Source organism: Rutilus rutilus, assembly GCF_951802725.1.
Source record: "Rutilus rutilus genome assembly, chromosome: 25".
In the NCBI taxonomy this organism is placed as follows: domain Eukaryota; kingdom Metazoa; phylum Chordata; class Actinopteri; order Cypriniformes; family Leuciscidae; genus Rutilus; species Rutilus rutilus.
In genome coordinates, this window is record NC_140229.1 from 3,234,918 (window position 1) to 3,250,011 (window position 15,094).

The following is a 15,094-nucleotide window of genomic DNA, read 5'->3' on the forward strand; positions in this document are numbered from 1 at the left end:
CCCAGCCCAGTGTCAATCAAGAAAAGAACCAATGGGCCGCTGATCTACATGTTTCATGGGCCGGTCTGTCAGAAAGACAAACTAACGCTGACTTTTTTTGACCAATGCATTACACCGGCACTAACCCAGCGTCGCCAATTAAGCAATACAAAACGAATGGGCCGCCGATGTACGAGTTTTATGGGCCGTTAAGCCAAAAAAAAAAAAAAAAAAAAAGAGATGTATCGGCCCAAGAAGCACGTCGGCCCACCGGGCATTTGCCCGGTATGCCAGATTACCAGTCCAGGCCTGATAAGACCTTATTATTGTGTTGTGTGACATTAAATGTGATTACTACTTTTAATATATCCAGTTTTAATATACCATTTGAAGCAATGCTTGTTTGTGCAATTTGGTTATTTTAGTGCTTAGTGGTGTGCCGTGGGATATTTTACTATTCAAACTGGGCCGTGGCAAAAAAAAAAAAAAAAAATGAATATGCCTGATAAAAAAATATGCCTGATATCTGATATGATGGCTGATACTACAAATTTCAATTCAATTGTCAATGCATTTGTAGTGCTTATCACAATATACAGTACATATTGTTCCAAAGAATTGTTCCAAGATATTTATGTAGATGAGGAAGAAACCATGAGAGGAACCAAAACTGTTCTCGATACATACATGCACACATAAATGTTATTTTGAGGAAATGTAATCCACTACTGTTCAAAAGTGTGCGGTCAGTGAGATTTTTTAATGTTTTTGAAAGAAGTCTCTTCAAGATTGCATTTATTTGATAAAAAAAAAACAGAAAAAAAAACAATAATATTGTGAAATATTTGTACAATTTAAAATAAAATAATTATAATAAATGATTCAAATGTAATTTATTCCTGTGATCAAAGCTGTGATTTTCAGCATCATTACTCCAGTCTTCAGTGTCACATGATCCTTCAGAAATCGCCTAAACGTTAGTCAACAAGAAGAGGCTTAGATTAGAATATATTTATGCATTATATTTTTTTATTTATATTGATAAATGCTAATTAGCTCATATGGTCATGATTGTACATGTGCAAGAGAGACTGAGCACAGCCAACAACATTGATAAATGTCTAATTAAAAATAACTGCAAAGAAGAGCTTGATGGAATATGGGTCAAAATGGTTCATGACAGTTTATTGAGCTATAGCTATTTATTGCAAAATAATATCACATTCCGCTATATTGTGCATCAGGCCGCGCTCATTGTTTTGGCTGTGAGGTCGATTCCTCTGGGAGACACACACCAGTGGCTCCTGCTGACTTTAGAGAATTCAGGAAATTTATGACTAGCCACCTAAGAGCTTCACATCTGGAGAATTCCCAAGAGCGACAGGGAAAAACAGGGAGGGGATGGAGACGGAGAGAAAAAGTAAGAGAGACAGAGAGAGAGAGAGGGAGAGGGAGAGAAAGTAAAACGGCAGGCGAAGAAAGCAACTCCAGCCTGTAATCTCACACACAGGCCACACCCCTCTTCCCTTCTGCAGGAATTCTGGGATAGCACAGTGGGATAATTACTTCCAGAGAGGCCAAAAGGAAGAGCCGGAGCACTAGAACGACAGCGTGAGTGAAGGAGAGGAACGAAAATGGACAGGAAGACACACAGCGCATCAGTGGGAAGAAAACTGAGTGCAAAGAGTGGCAAGGAAATGTGAGAGAAACAGAATTTTGTACCAATTTAGCAGATTAAGAAGCAAAACAGCTGAACGTCACAGAGAAATACAGAGACAAATATGTATTCAGCGACCTATGATAAACTCTAAAGCAAGAAAATACTTTCATAAAGAGAAACAACTTTCTTCAGTGTGTAATGTTGCTGTTTGAGCATGAAAAAGCTCTGCAAAGTTACTCAGCACAAATATATTTCTTCTCTATATCAGTGTCAGTGTTTCTGAACTCCCTGAAACGCCTCCATTGTAGTCTTGAGTTTCTTCCGGGAACGAACACGTCTCAATATTCCTCATTTAAATAATTAATGCGCAGAATAAAGGGGCGGGGCCTGGTTGAGTTAGTTAGTAGTGTGTTAAACTGGCGGTTATGGTAAGGGGCGGGACATTTCCCAAACACACTCGAAGCGCTCGACCAATCACAACACACTTCTCCAGCCGACCAATCAGAGCACAGTGTGCTTTTCAGAAGGAGGGGCTTCATAGAGACAGGAACTAAACAGAGCGTTACTGACAGACTGGGAAGAGAGGAGCTGCAACAATGGAGAATATGAGAAAAATAATGGGTTTTGCTGAACTGGTTGCAGTTCCACTCTGGTTCCATATGAGGGCGCTCACAGGACGAGTGCAGAATGAATGGAGGTCTATGGCAGTATAACCATCAAAATCCACTTTTTTCAGGATATAATTTTTTGTCTAGTAATTTGAATGTTGTATTCGAAAGGAGATGCAAAGAAATTACACATTGCTGGGTGTTAGATTTTTTTAGAGTCACTTATTTGCTTTAAAAAGTCTTTTAAAATGTCAATGACGTCATACACATCGTACGACCAGGCAATCCTTCAGTCACTTTGGTGCTTTCGCGCTCTGCACTTTCTTTTCTCTCGAGGCATCGACAACATGGCTGACACAGGTAAACACACGTGCGAGTTTTTGTTTTGTTGTTTTAAAAGACCATCAAGCGGTATCTCTGGTCGTAATCAGTCCTTCACTGACCAATCAGCGTTCATTAGCAGAATGCTAGCGTGTTATGGGCAACAACAACTCAACCTGTAAGAAATCGAAAGGACATAAGTACTCGTTCATTCAACTTTCGACCTATAACCCATGTTGAACTTGCAAAACCTACAATCAAATCTGAGATTTCTCAAATTTAGCCATCTAGCTCCATAGACTCCCATTCATTCTGCACTCATGGGCGATCGCCCCCAGTGGAACTCTGGTGGAACTACAACCAAAATTCGGTACAATAGGACTTAATAGGGAGTGGCCAGGCTCTCCGTAGACGGGCTCTGGCAACATTAATGCACGCCTCCTGCTGAAGTGTCTTGCGTTGTGCCTTCGACGTGTGCAGTGCATTAAAACATTATTTTCAAGCCGCATCCTCGCTTCATTCTCCAATGTTATTGTTTGCCTAAAGTGGTGTAGACAAACTATATAATAAACTATGACCAGAGATACAATCAGCACACGCAGTCGTCTCTCCATAGTAAAAAGTGTTGTGTTGTCTGCTGGATTTTCCTTGTTTACTTTTGGGAGTTCTGTTGGAATTGTCCCGCACGTTAATTAATCTAAGTGCAGTTATGGAAATACATTCAAGATACATCTGGCTAACGAGTGGATGTTGTCACGTGACTGCATTTTGGTTCGTTTCATCAACTGATCCGGACCAGAGCAATCAGTGTGGTGTGAAAAGGAACCAAAACGCCTGAACAATGCTACAAAGTATAATTTTTCGGCCTTGGTCCGGACCAAATGAACCAAACTACAGATGTGAAAGCACCCTAAGGCATAATTTACATGCCTATGTAATAAGTAGTCAAAAACATTATGCTTCCTTTCAAAATACCTTTATTTTAGCCAAATCTAAGGCAGTATCACATATATCCTTCATCCTATCCTTAAAACAACTTAAATCCCAGAACGCCCTGCAATTAAGCTCAATGAAAACATGAATCTAGGATGTCAAACACTGTTGATGTTGATTCCAAATTTCGGCAACACTTCAGTTTAGGGTCCAATTCTCACTATTAACTGCTTATTATCATGCATATTACTTGGATATCGGCTGTTTATTAGTACTTATAAAGCACATATTAATGTCTTACCCTGCATGATCATATTCTACATCCCTTAATTCACCCAATACCTAAACTTAACAACTACCTTAACAACTAATAAGCAGTAATTAGGAGTTTATTGAGGCAAAAGTCATAGTTAATAGTGAGAATTGAACCCTAATCTAAAGTGTGACTCAAATTTCATTCAATACTGGAAAGTAATGATAAAAAATACTAAATATATAACCCAATCCTGTGTGTGCCGTGTATTTAAGTTTACTAGAATATAATGTTGTTAGCTTAGTAACACATTCACAACAAACTGGAATCAATTATGGGTCGAGTCAATTGTTTCATGTGTGGCACACATTATGAAGTGAACTCTGATTTTCACATGATGGACAAAAAAAAATGGATAGAAATAGCCTTACAATAAAACCAATACACCATATAAATGACCATAGCAGCGACCTTTAACACCGAAAAACATATATATTATACACTGATGCGATCCGTGTTGCAATTTTGATCCTGTGTGCCTTATTTTCTGGAAAATAGTGTATGTTTTATTGATATATAAATATAAAAACATTATTTCTTTAAAATAGTCACACAACGACACCACTTTCAACATTAAAGGGATATTTCACCGCTGGAAAGATGAATGTGTATTTAAATCGGGTCATTTATGTAGTAGAAATGTGACATTATTTTAGAAGTTGGTGCCTTCTAGACTGAGAAAAGCCAGAAAATTTATTTTTGGCTCATGTGGATGAAAGACAACAACTCCCAGAATGCACTTGCTTCGCTGCCCTACGAGGCCACTCCCAAGCCACGCCTACTGGTTACAGAGCGCAGTATCGGGAGAAATGATACAGCTAGGCTACTAGTCGACTCGAAACTGAAAAGACGGCGTTTTATCGTGAGATCCCCCTATGGGCGGGTTGAAGACATGCGGGACGAGCTCCTCCTACTGGCTGGAGTCTCTCGCCTCTGATGACGATAAATGACGATTTTTGGGTCATCAGAGTTTTTTTTCCAGACACACAATACAGAAATCTCTCGTCTCAGGGGGACATGAGGTAGGGAAGCACAGCCATTCGAGAATACTACCGGGTTTCTACTGATACAAAGCTTAATGCTAATCGGTGAAGTATCCCTTTAAATAAATGTTTTGCACTATGATTGTCATTTTTAACATTTAGTTCCCTGGTGTGATTTTAACTTGCTTAATTGTTTTTAAGCTTCAGGAAAGTCTGTTAAAACCTACCTCCACCCCATCCAGCGCCAGACACAGATAACAGCGTTAGGCGTATTTATGTTGGCCGCTGTCTATATGGCAGATAATGACAGCCTTGGTGGAGGTCACTCTGAACAGACAAATGTGTCCGCACCAGCGCAGAGATGGAGCCGGTGGTCATCTTCATCTTCAGCTGAGACAACAGACCTCACAATGCTGATCAGCACCAGAACACGTAACATATGGAACACATGTTCAACTCCAACTTCATTCAACAGGCCAAAAATAACAGCTGTAAACTGACCACACACATAATAATGGAGTCATGCTCCAGTCCTCAGTGATCTCCGGACACAGACTAATTCCATTAGTGTCTTGAGCGACTTGATTGATTATCATTGAGTCTAAACGGCCAGAAAATATCAAGACGGCACCAAATCTGAGCTCATGTTGGTCACGACCCAAACCAGAACTGTCAAATAATAACGATCTTGAAAGTCCATTCCAAGCTGCCAAAATGTCTTATTTTAAACTTTCTGACATGAAACAAATATTAAACCACATGAACTCCCACATTTACACATCAGTGTAGTCGATTTGGTGTTCAGAAATTAAGTGTGGAGATAGATTTTTTTAATAAAATCTATTTTTATTTACACTACTATTGAAAGGTTTGGGATCAGTAAGATTTTTGTTTATGTTTTTGAAATAAGTCTCTTCAGCTCAGCAAGGCTGCATTTATTTGATTAAAAATACAGAAAAAAAAAAACTGTAATATTGTAAAATGAACGGTTTTCTGTGTGAATACATTTCTTAAATGTCATTTATTCCTTTGATCAAAGCTGACTTTTCAGCATCATTACTCCAGTCTTCAGTGTGACTGTCACATGATCCTAATATGCTGATTTGCTGCTTAAGAAACATTTCTGATTATTATCAATGTTGAAAACACTTTTGATGTTTCAGATTTTTAGTATAGGATTCATTTCTTTAAAAACAAAACAATCGATGATTCTAAACTTTTGAATGGTATAAGAAAAGGTTCTAAACAGAACCTCATGTGTAGAACCTTTCAGGTTTCCATCGTGGGATCATTTTATGGATTTAAGCTAGTTTTAATTAATTTTGTTTTAATTTTAATTAAATGTTATGAATTACACAGCTCGTAAACATACTTTATCACTAGAAAAAATTGAAATAACATGTTAAACATGACAGTATTATGCAATCGTTTAAGACATTTGTCTTTTTATGGCATAAAGCGTTCTTTAAAACTGAGTCGAGAACCCTACACTGAAAAAAAAATTGGAGTAGGATTTACTTGAAAAAAGCTTGCTAAGTTTTTTCACTCAGAAAATGCTAGTAAATTTACAAAGTTTGCCAAGTAAAAACCTAAACATATTTATCAGTAGCTTTAATTAGAAATCTTTAAGTTAAATTTACTTGGAATATGGAATTAAGTAAACTTTACTTAACCTAGTTAAGTGAAAGTAACAAAGAAAATAAGTAATTTTAACTTGGCTAGTAAAAGGTTGATTAATATCGATTTAGTTGAAATTTCCTTTGCATTACATTTCACTCAAACAATAATATTGAATTATACCAGTCATTTATAGTATGTGCTTTATTTAGATTATCTAGGTAATTTATACTACATTATGTCAGATGTTAAGCCTCATGTGAATGCAAAGACCTCAATACTTGGTAGACAATACACAATGACGGTAACATTTGATGGATCATTTTTGTGTTTCAATGTGTCATTTTGAGCAGAAAATTTACTCGAAATGTCACAAAATGGCAAGTTACTAATCCTGACAACAAAAGCAATGATAAAACAGTGTAAATACAGCTGGAAAACAGTGAAAAATGAACCTCATTAACTATTCAAGGTCCAGTGCATGATGGGAACCCCAGTATCAGAAAAGTTGAGTAATTTTTACTTAATTTTATTGAGTTGATATTTACACTTTCATTTCTACTCGCTTGAATTAAGTACTGATATGGAATTTACTTAGTTTTTTTAATTCTTGCCTGAACTAACTTTTTCATGTAAATTACATCGTTTTTTTTCAGTAGTATTTACTTCACCAAAAAATCATTTTTTACAATGTAGGGTTCTATATAGTGTAAGTCTATAGGTGTCATGCACGTTTTAGAAATGATTGTGAAGGCCAAGTTCTCCAGCTTTCTCCAGGTTTTATAGACCTCTTTGGAATAATCTATAGCAAAACAGAACATTAATGCAATGCAGCTTCATTAACAATGATGTTCCGGCCCTAATGATCAATAATCCGACCACGGTTTGTGCACCATCATAAACACAGGTGCCAAAGACCCTATAGGGACAATGCTTTAAAAGCATGGTGATAACCCAGTGTGTGTTTGTTATTAACAGCACAGGGTCGGCCAGAGGTCGGCAGGACTCCAGATTGTCCAAGAGTGCTGTATAAATTGTTCTCCCCTCCTGCCGCACTGTTCTTCTGATCAGTGCTCACTTTAAACCGGCTTAGACTCAAACTACTAAACTAGAGGCTAACAACAAGGCCTTTTACCCTGTCTGAAGCCAACATGTGACACACACACACAAATCTAGTTGTGGCCCTCGTCCCTCGAAACTAAGAGTGAATCTCATGAAATCTGTCAATAACCAGTGTTGTTCATGTTAATTATTTTGAAATTAAAAATGTAAATCATTAATTGAAACAAAGCTGAAATAAAATACGTACAAAATAAATATTACATGAAAAATGTAAAAAACAAATTTTCAATGAACTTCCAAGTAAAGTCTTACCTAATGAGAATTATTTGGAGAGCATACATGTGCAAATTTTTTTTTTTAATTAAATATATTTGAAAATAAATTAAAATAAAATAATTCACATAAAAATGATTAAACTTCAATATTAAAAAATTATTTCGATTTTGGAGTAAAACGTGACCCGTTGTGGTGAGATTGGCCCAATAGTTTGACACACCAAACTAAGTTGATCCCTGCGTCCTGCTGTTTCCACGTCTGTCTGCCCGTTCCTGATCCCAGCCTCGTCTCGAGCAGGTCAGGGGGCTGAGGCGCATTCCTGGGAAAATGAAAACAAGCCTCTCCTCTGGCAGGCATCAGGCATCAGGCAGCGGCTGGAGAAGCTGATGCCCGCTCAGAAGAGCCCGCGGGGCGTCGAGTCGACACACTATCTGCCTGTCCAACAGCTGTCTCCAGCCTTCTCCTCTGCCCAAACCCTTTCCAAACATCTGAGCATCTCACGAACATCTAAAGACTCTGGTTATACAGTAAAACACAGTAGTGCCAAAAATGCAGCAAACGCTGTGCTAGAAACACCAGCTTATCTAGCTTAACCAGCCAGATTTACTTGATCAACTAACACCAGCAAACCAGCCAGAACAGCTTTAAACCTCATGGTTTTCTGTTCTGATTTAGTGAATGCAAATGATAAGCCGCAACTAACAATATAAGTGTGCATAGATACAGCAGCAAATTAAATAAGCTTTTGAAACTAAATGACCGATCCAATCAAGCTGCACGATTCATTATTTTTTCAAATTGACAGCGATTTGGCGCCGTCTGATAAACCTTTGACAAGTATACGATCTCAGATCTGTGTTGGCGCTGCCGCTGACCCATAGAAAGAAGTTCTCATGTATATGAAACCGCTTCACACACAGTCTTTTCAAATAAATATTGTATAAATGACATGGTTACGGCAGTAGGTGGAGACCAGATTTATCATTAATTCAAGAGATCCATTCAAAAACACAGATTCATCGAATAATGAAACAAGTATTAATGAGCGAGTCATTGAATCCTTCATTCAAAATGAATATTTGTATAGACTGCAGCAATTAACATTTTATCAAAACCTCTAGTACATTAGGCCTACATTTTATTTTGTTGTGGTGTCTATTCAGAATTGTGGGAGAATCATGATCTCTATTTTAAACAAAAATCATGATATTTCAGGCATTGGTATAAATTTTGAGATTTTGCTCCTATAACTTGTCTTCTTTCAGACTAGCGGAAAGAAAATATAACAAAATACACATTTAACTGTTTATTTTATTACACTTCATCCATGTAGATTTGGATTACAACACATATCTTCAAAGACTCAAAATATTTTTTTCTCCTGCACTTTGTACGAAATCTCCACTTCAGCAGCATTTCCATGCACCTGTTATGAAAAACAATTTTAATATTGCATTGGCTCATGTAACACCTGAGTCCTGAAGAAAAAAACCCCATAGTTTGGCCAACTGATGCATATTCTCTAATAATGCATGATTTTTGCAATCAGGATGCATCTGTGCATTAAACACTTCCTCTCGTTTATAATGCAAGGAAGGAATTTCATTTTGGGAAAAAGCGATGATTATATGATTGGAGACATGGGAGACGTTGATGACTGACAATTACTGCTACTAAATATTTCATTAAGGATGATTTTTTTACTCTAAGACTTCGTGACCTTCTGCGGTCCCCTGAAACACCTCGACTGATTCACTTGGAAATTTTCTCCGCATTCTCCCAGTCTGGGTTCAAAGAAAACACAGGTGCATCCACCAACATCTGCTGGTGAGTCTGAAAACACCTAACATCTCATGGTCTGCTGGGAACGACCACGGTGGAGGTTGTCTGGATGACAACGTGATGTAACTTTCGTCAAAATCCTGTCTGGCTTTCAACACCTGCTATCTGAACATAGTGTATCGGTATGTGGTATGGTATTGGAGTCGCTGACATAACAATGGACTTCCTTTATCTAGAAAAATATATATATTTGAGAAATTAAATAAAACAAAGATAAATAAAAGGAACATGATCCATTAAAGGATTAGTTCAGTTCAGAATTAAAATGTCCTGATAATTTACTCACCCCCACATCATCCAAGATGTTCATGTCTTTCTTTCTTCAGTCGAAAAGAAATGAAGGTTTTTGAGAAAAACACTCCAGGATTTTTCTCCATATAGTGACTTCAACGGTTTGAAGGTTCAAATTGTCTCGACACGATCCCAGACGAGGGATAAGAGTCTCATTTAACCAAACCATGGCTCATTTTATAAAAAAATAAACATTTATACACTTTTTACCAACAAATGCTGGTCTTGCACTAACTTTGCGAAGTGCTACACGTTGTTATCGCGTTGGAAAGGCCAGGCGAAAAATCTAAATTTCTTCTCTAACTTCAAAATCGTCCAACATAATTATTTATTTTTTTTACCTTTTTTTTGTTTGTTTTGTTTTTGTAAAGGGCGTTTGACTTACGCCCGTTTCACACATACTCCGTGTGCAGTGCGTGTGCGGTTCGTGTTGCAGTACGTATGCGGTACAGGAGCAGCACGCGCTATAGCGCTTTCACATATGCTGCGTTTGCAGTGCGTAACTGATCCGCGGCTGTACTGTCTGTACCACAAACACATACTCACTGTTTGCATTTCAAATCCAGAAGTTATCAGCACCTTTTATTTAAAAACAGTTTTTTGTCAGCATTGCGATTCTCTTTGTACACATACACTCTTTAAAGGGATACTCCACTTTTTTCGGAAATAAGCTCATTTTACATCTCCCCCAGAGTTAAACAGTTGAGTTTTACCGTTTTAGAATCCATTCAGCCGAACTCCGGGTCTGACGGTACCACTTTTAGCATAGCTTAGCACAGATCATTGATTCTGATGAGTCCAGTAGCATTTCTTTCAAAATGACCAAAGAGTTTCAATATTTTTCCTATTTAAAACTTGACTCTTCTGTAGTTAAACCGTGTACTAAGATCGACGGAAAATGAAAAGTTGCGATTTTCTAAGCCTATATGACTAGGAACTACTCTCATTCCGGCGTAATAATCAAGGAACTGTGCGGCTGTACCATGGGTGCAGCAGGCGTAATGATATGACGCAGCGCCTGAAAATAGGTCTAATAGGTTAGACAAACTTAGTCCCGGTCACGTTGGAAGAAGTTATCGAGCTGGGGACTATTTTCAGGCGCTGCGTCATATCATTACGCCTGCTGCACTCATGGTACAGCCGCACAGTTCCTTGATTATTACGCCGGAATGAGAGTAGTTCCTAGCCATATAGGCTTAGAAAATCGCAACTTTTCATTTTCCGTCGATCTTAGTACACGGTTTAACTACAGAAGAGTCAAGTTTTAAATAGGAAAAATATTGAAACTCTTTGGTCATTTTGAAAGAAATGCTACTGGACTCATCAGAATCAATGATCTGTGCTAAGCTATGCTAAAAGTGGTACCGTCAGACCCGGAGTTCGGCTGAATGGATTCTAAAACGGTAAAACTCAACTGTTTAACTCTGGGGGAGATGTAAAATGAGCTTATTTCCGAAAAAAGTGGAGTATCCCTTTAATAGACGTATTCACGTTTAAACACAATTTAAACAACGTATTATTCAAAGCATTACTTCTATATAATTACATATTAAGTTGCTCAAGCAAGTGGTAAAATATTTAACCATGTACTTATATTAAAATTGCATATATTTTAAATTAAAACAAAATTGACAAAAACAGCAGGCTCATATACCGTTAAAGGTTGTATCAGTGATTTCAGGCCCCCCCCAAAAAAAGATCACATTCATCTAATCTTTCCTAACGATCCGCTAGCTGCCCGCCCCATAAGCGTGCCGTCAAAAAACCGCGTCTCTGTAGGCTGCCTAGGCTCTGAGATCTGCACACAAAAGCAATTGGTTTCACCAACCACTCAAAACCAAAACAAATAGTGTTCCAACCAATCACAGACAGGGGGAGGGTGTTGTGAGGTTTTGAGCCAGCTTCTTCTTCAGCTCTGACTTCGCGTGCACGAGCACAAAACCTCACAACACCCTCCCCCTGTCGGTGATTGGTTGGAACACTATTTGTTTTGGTTTTGAGTGGTTGGTGAAACCAATTGTTTTTGTGTGCAGATCTCAGAGCCTAGGCCGCCTACAGAGACGCGGTTCTTTGACGGCATGCTTATGGGGCGGGCAGCTAGCGGATCGTTAGGAAAGATTAGATGAATGTGATCTTTTTTTGGGGGGCCTGAAATCACTGCTACAACCTTTAAATCTTTATATAATAAATCTTGCATGTCACAAATAACTTGTTTTCCTTGCTTTAAATATGCACCGCATATGCACTGCAAACGGAGAATGTGTGAAACGGGCGTTAGTCTTTGCACGTTCGCTTTGTAAACACTAGGTCGGTCCTTCCGCCTCCGTCACGCGTGACCTTTCAACGTGATTACGTAATGCGTGAAATCGTGGACGCGCATCTCAGAGCTAGTGCAAGACGAGCATTTGTGGTCAAAAAGTATATATATTATATTTTTTGGGAAAACGAGCGATGGTTTGGCTAGATAAGACCTTTATTCCACGGCTGGGATCGTGTCGAGCCTTTTAAAGCTGCACTGAAACTCACATTTGGACCTTCAAACCGTTGGACCCCATTGAAGTCCACTATATGGAGTTTTCCATAATTTTTTTCAACTGAAGAAAGAAAGACATGAACATCTTGGATGACATTGGGGTGAGTAAATTATTAGGAAATTTTAATTCTGAAGTGAACTAATTCTTTAAAGGCAGGCTTTTTTTTTTCATAAACACTTTATTATTCTGGTTGAAACTCTCTTCACACCCTGATAGCAATAAATAATGGAAGTGGTCTAAATATTTTTAAAAAAAATTATATATCTTTTAGGGAAGTCTCAGGACTAAAAAATATTCGTCCAAATGCAATGATAGTATTAGGATGTCCTACCAGCCTGTCAGATTATGTATTTCCATACTTTTCTATATCAACGCCAAAATGAATCTACAGCAGTCAGGTGATACAACTAGAACTTTGTAAGTTGTTTATGTTCATTATTATCGTAATGTTATGTGCTTTGAGACATGAGGTAGTTTAACGCCGTCTCTCGTGATGTTTTGCGGACTCTTCTGTGGGTGTTCATGTGTTTTGAGGGAGGTGTGGCTTTGGAGACGCTCTGATCTCACGCTCTCAAAGCTAGCTTGCTATTGTTAGCCTCTCTGAAATTGCCTACCCTACCTTTAAGCTCTCACTTTGAATTATCACTCTCAAAGTGAATTTGTTCACTTTGTTTTACTCTATAAATTCAATAATTGACTATAAAGTATTGACAATATATTTCTAGTACTGTAAAATATAATTAGAAGAACTAAAGAAATGAATTTGTGATAACTGAGGAAAACTGCAATATTTGTTTGTGAAGCACATCTTGCAAAGCAATATAGTGTGTATGTGCACAATAGTTAGAAATAGTCACACACACCTTAAAGGAGACAATCGACAAACAAGTAAAATGATGAGCTCTCAAAATCAACATATAACAAATAACCAGTGAAGACAAGAAAAGCAGCAGAAGCACAAATAAAGCCAGCAAATCAATAATCCTATAACAGTAACTGCATAATTTACTCAAACTCCATTTGATTCACATTGCAATGCATGCTGGGAGCTCACAAACCATTTTTTGCAGTATTATTGTTCAATATGAAATTGTTTGTACAACTCTGTCAGAGTAGTTGAGACAACATTGAAAAATAGGTGTCTGATTCACATAAATTCATATTATTTTGTCTCTTTGTCTCAAAAAGGGCTTTACGGGATAAAAAGTAATGGTTTTTGACAGGAAATTGGTTGCAGATGTCAGGACTTGATTAATTTGCCATTAATCTGACACTTTTATCCAACTTACAGTAAACTTTAAACAACTTACAGTAAATTCTTAGCATGAAAAGCACAAAAAAATTACAGATGAACACATGCATGGTTTTAACCTACAACCTTTGGGTTACCAGCCCAGACATTTCACCATTCATCTGACTATGGCTCTTCACAAAGTGCCTGATGCCTGTAATGATTATTGACTGACTGTAACTTTTGATATCCTGTAGTCTGAGATGAAATGTCAGAACACCGGCATTATGAAAGTGTAAGTCTTTGCAATCAAGTTTAACAAAAAAATAAAAAAAATAATGCACTGACAATTTAGTCCATTTAACCTCTTCATGCAAACACACTGTAACTCTATTAGCAGCAACAACAATGACATGTTACTCAACCACAATGTAAAGTTACATAATAACCCTGTAGAACTAAAAAGAGTGCTGGAAAGAATCTAACACACTGATTCGCATGTCAAATTTGACTGTTTTTAGTAGCCTATATGTGGCTTTGCTATTGCACTCTGTGGCACGCCAACAGGAAAGCCTGTCTTAATGAAAATATACCGCAATAATAAATCCAGTTTTGCTTCACATTGTTACACAACACAATCAAGTCTCACATTTCACACTTAGATGAGCGTTTATTTACCTTTTCGCGTCTTGCTCCTTGTTTCTCCATCCTGTCCTACTTTAATATCCAACTGTTTCAAACTTTAATCCCATGATACTTCACACGAAACGAATCCATGAGAAAAAGCCTCGACTCAAAAGTTTTCAGATTCAGAGTGTGTGTTGATGCACAAATCGGCTCGTGCACAGCGCTTGCAGAAACACTCAGTAGCTCTTCAGAAAACAGTTATTCCAGAGGAAAGTTCGCCATGTTTTTCTTCTCTCTCTCCTCCCGGTAGAGGCGGTTCAGATGGTTTCAGTAGTTCAGGGCTTCAGTTACTATTTATGACATCAGACGGGAGTTAAGTTACCTACTGCGACTAGTTAGGCCCAAATTACAGTGCATTTCACTTACTGGAGCATCTTTCATAACTTTTAGTTATTGTGTGACAAAATATTTTCAAACTATTACCGTATTTTCAGACTAGAAACATTGACTGACCAAGATAATTCATTAACTATAGCTCATCTATAGCTATCTACTCAAATGCCGTAATTATAGATTGCGAATTATTATTATTTTTATTTACAAAAAAATTATATTACCAGCAATACCATGGTGTATCAGCTGTAGGCCTACCGTTATTTGACAGCCTACAGTGGTACTGAATTAATAGCCTACATGTTGGTTAAGTATGGTAGCCTACAATGTAGGCTACCATACTTAACCAACAAACAATAAATAAATAGGTTAAATACAATTAACATGATCAAAGTCCCTCTTGATTGAAAAAAAATCTCAGACT

General features: G+C 37.7%; 1 protein-coding gene across 2 annotated transcripts in view; it reads right to left on the reverse strand.

Annotated features, from left to right (window-relative positions):
• Nucleotides 1-14,606, reverse strand: part of ttc28 (tetratricopeptide repeat domain 28) — a 307,380-nt gene extending 292,774 nt beyond the window's left edge. For both annotated transcript variants that reach the window (XM_084400084.1, XM_084400083.1), the window contains exon 1: nt 14,329-14,606. In XM_084400084.1, coding sequence (XP_084256210.1) covers nt 14,329-14,358 — 30 coding nt within the window. In that variant the 5' untranslated portion in view covers nt 14,359-14,606. The remainder of the gene's footprint in view (nt 1-14,328) is intronic.
• Between the last annotated feature and the right edge of the window lie 488 nt (nt 14,607-15,094).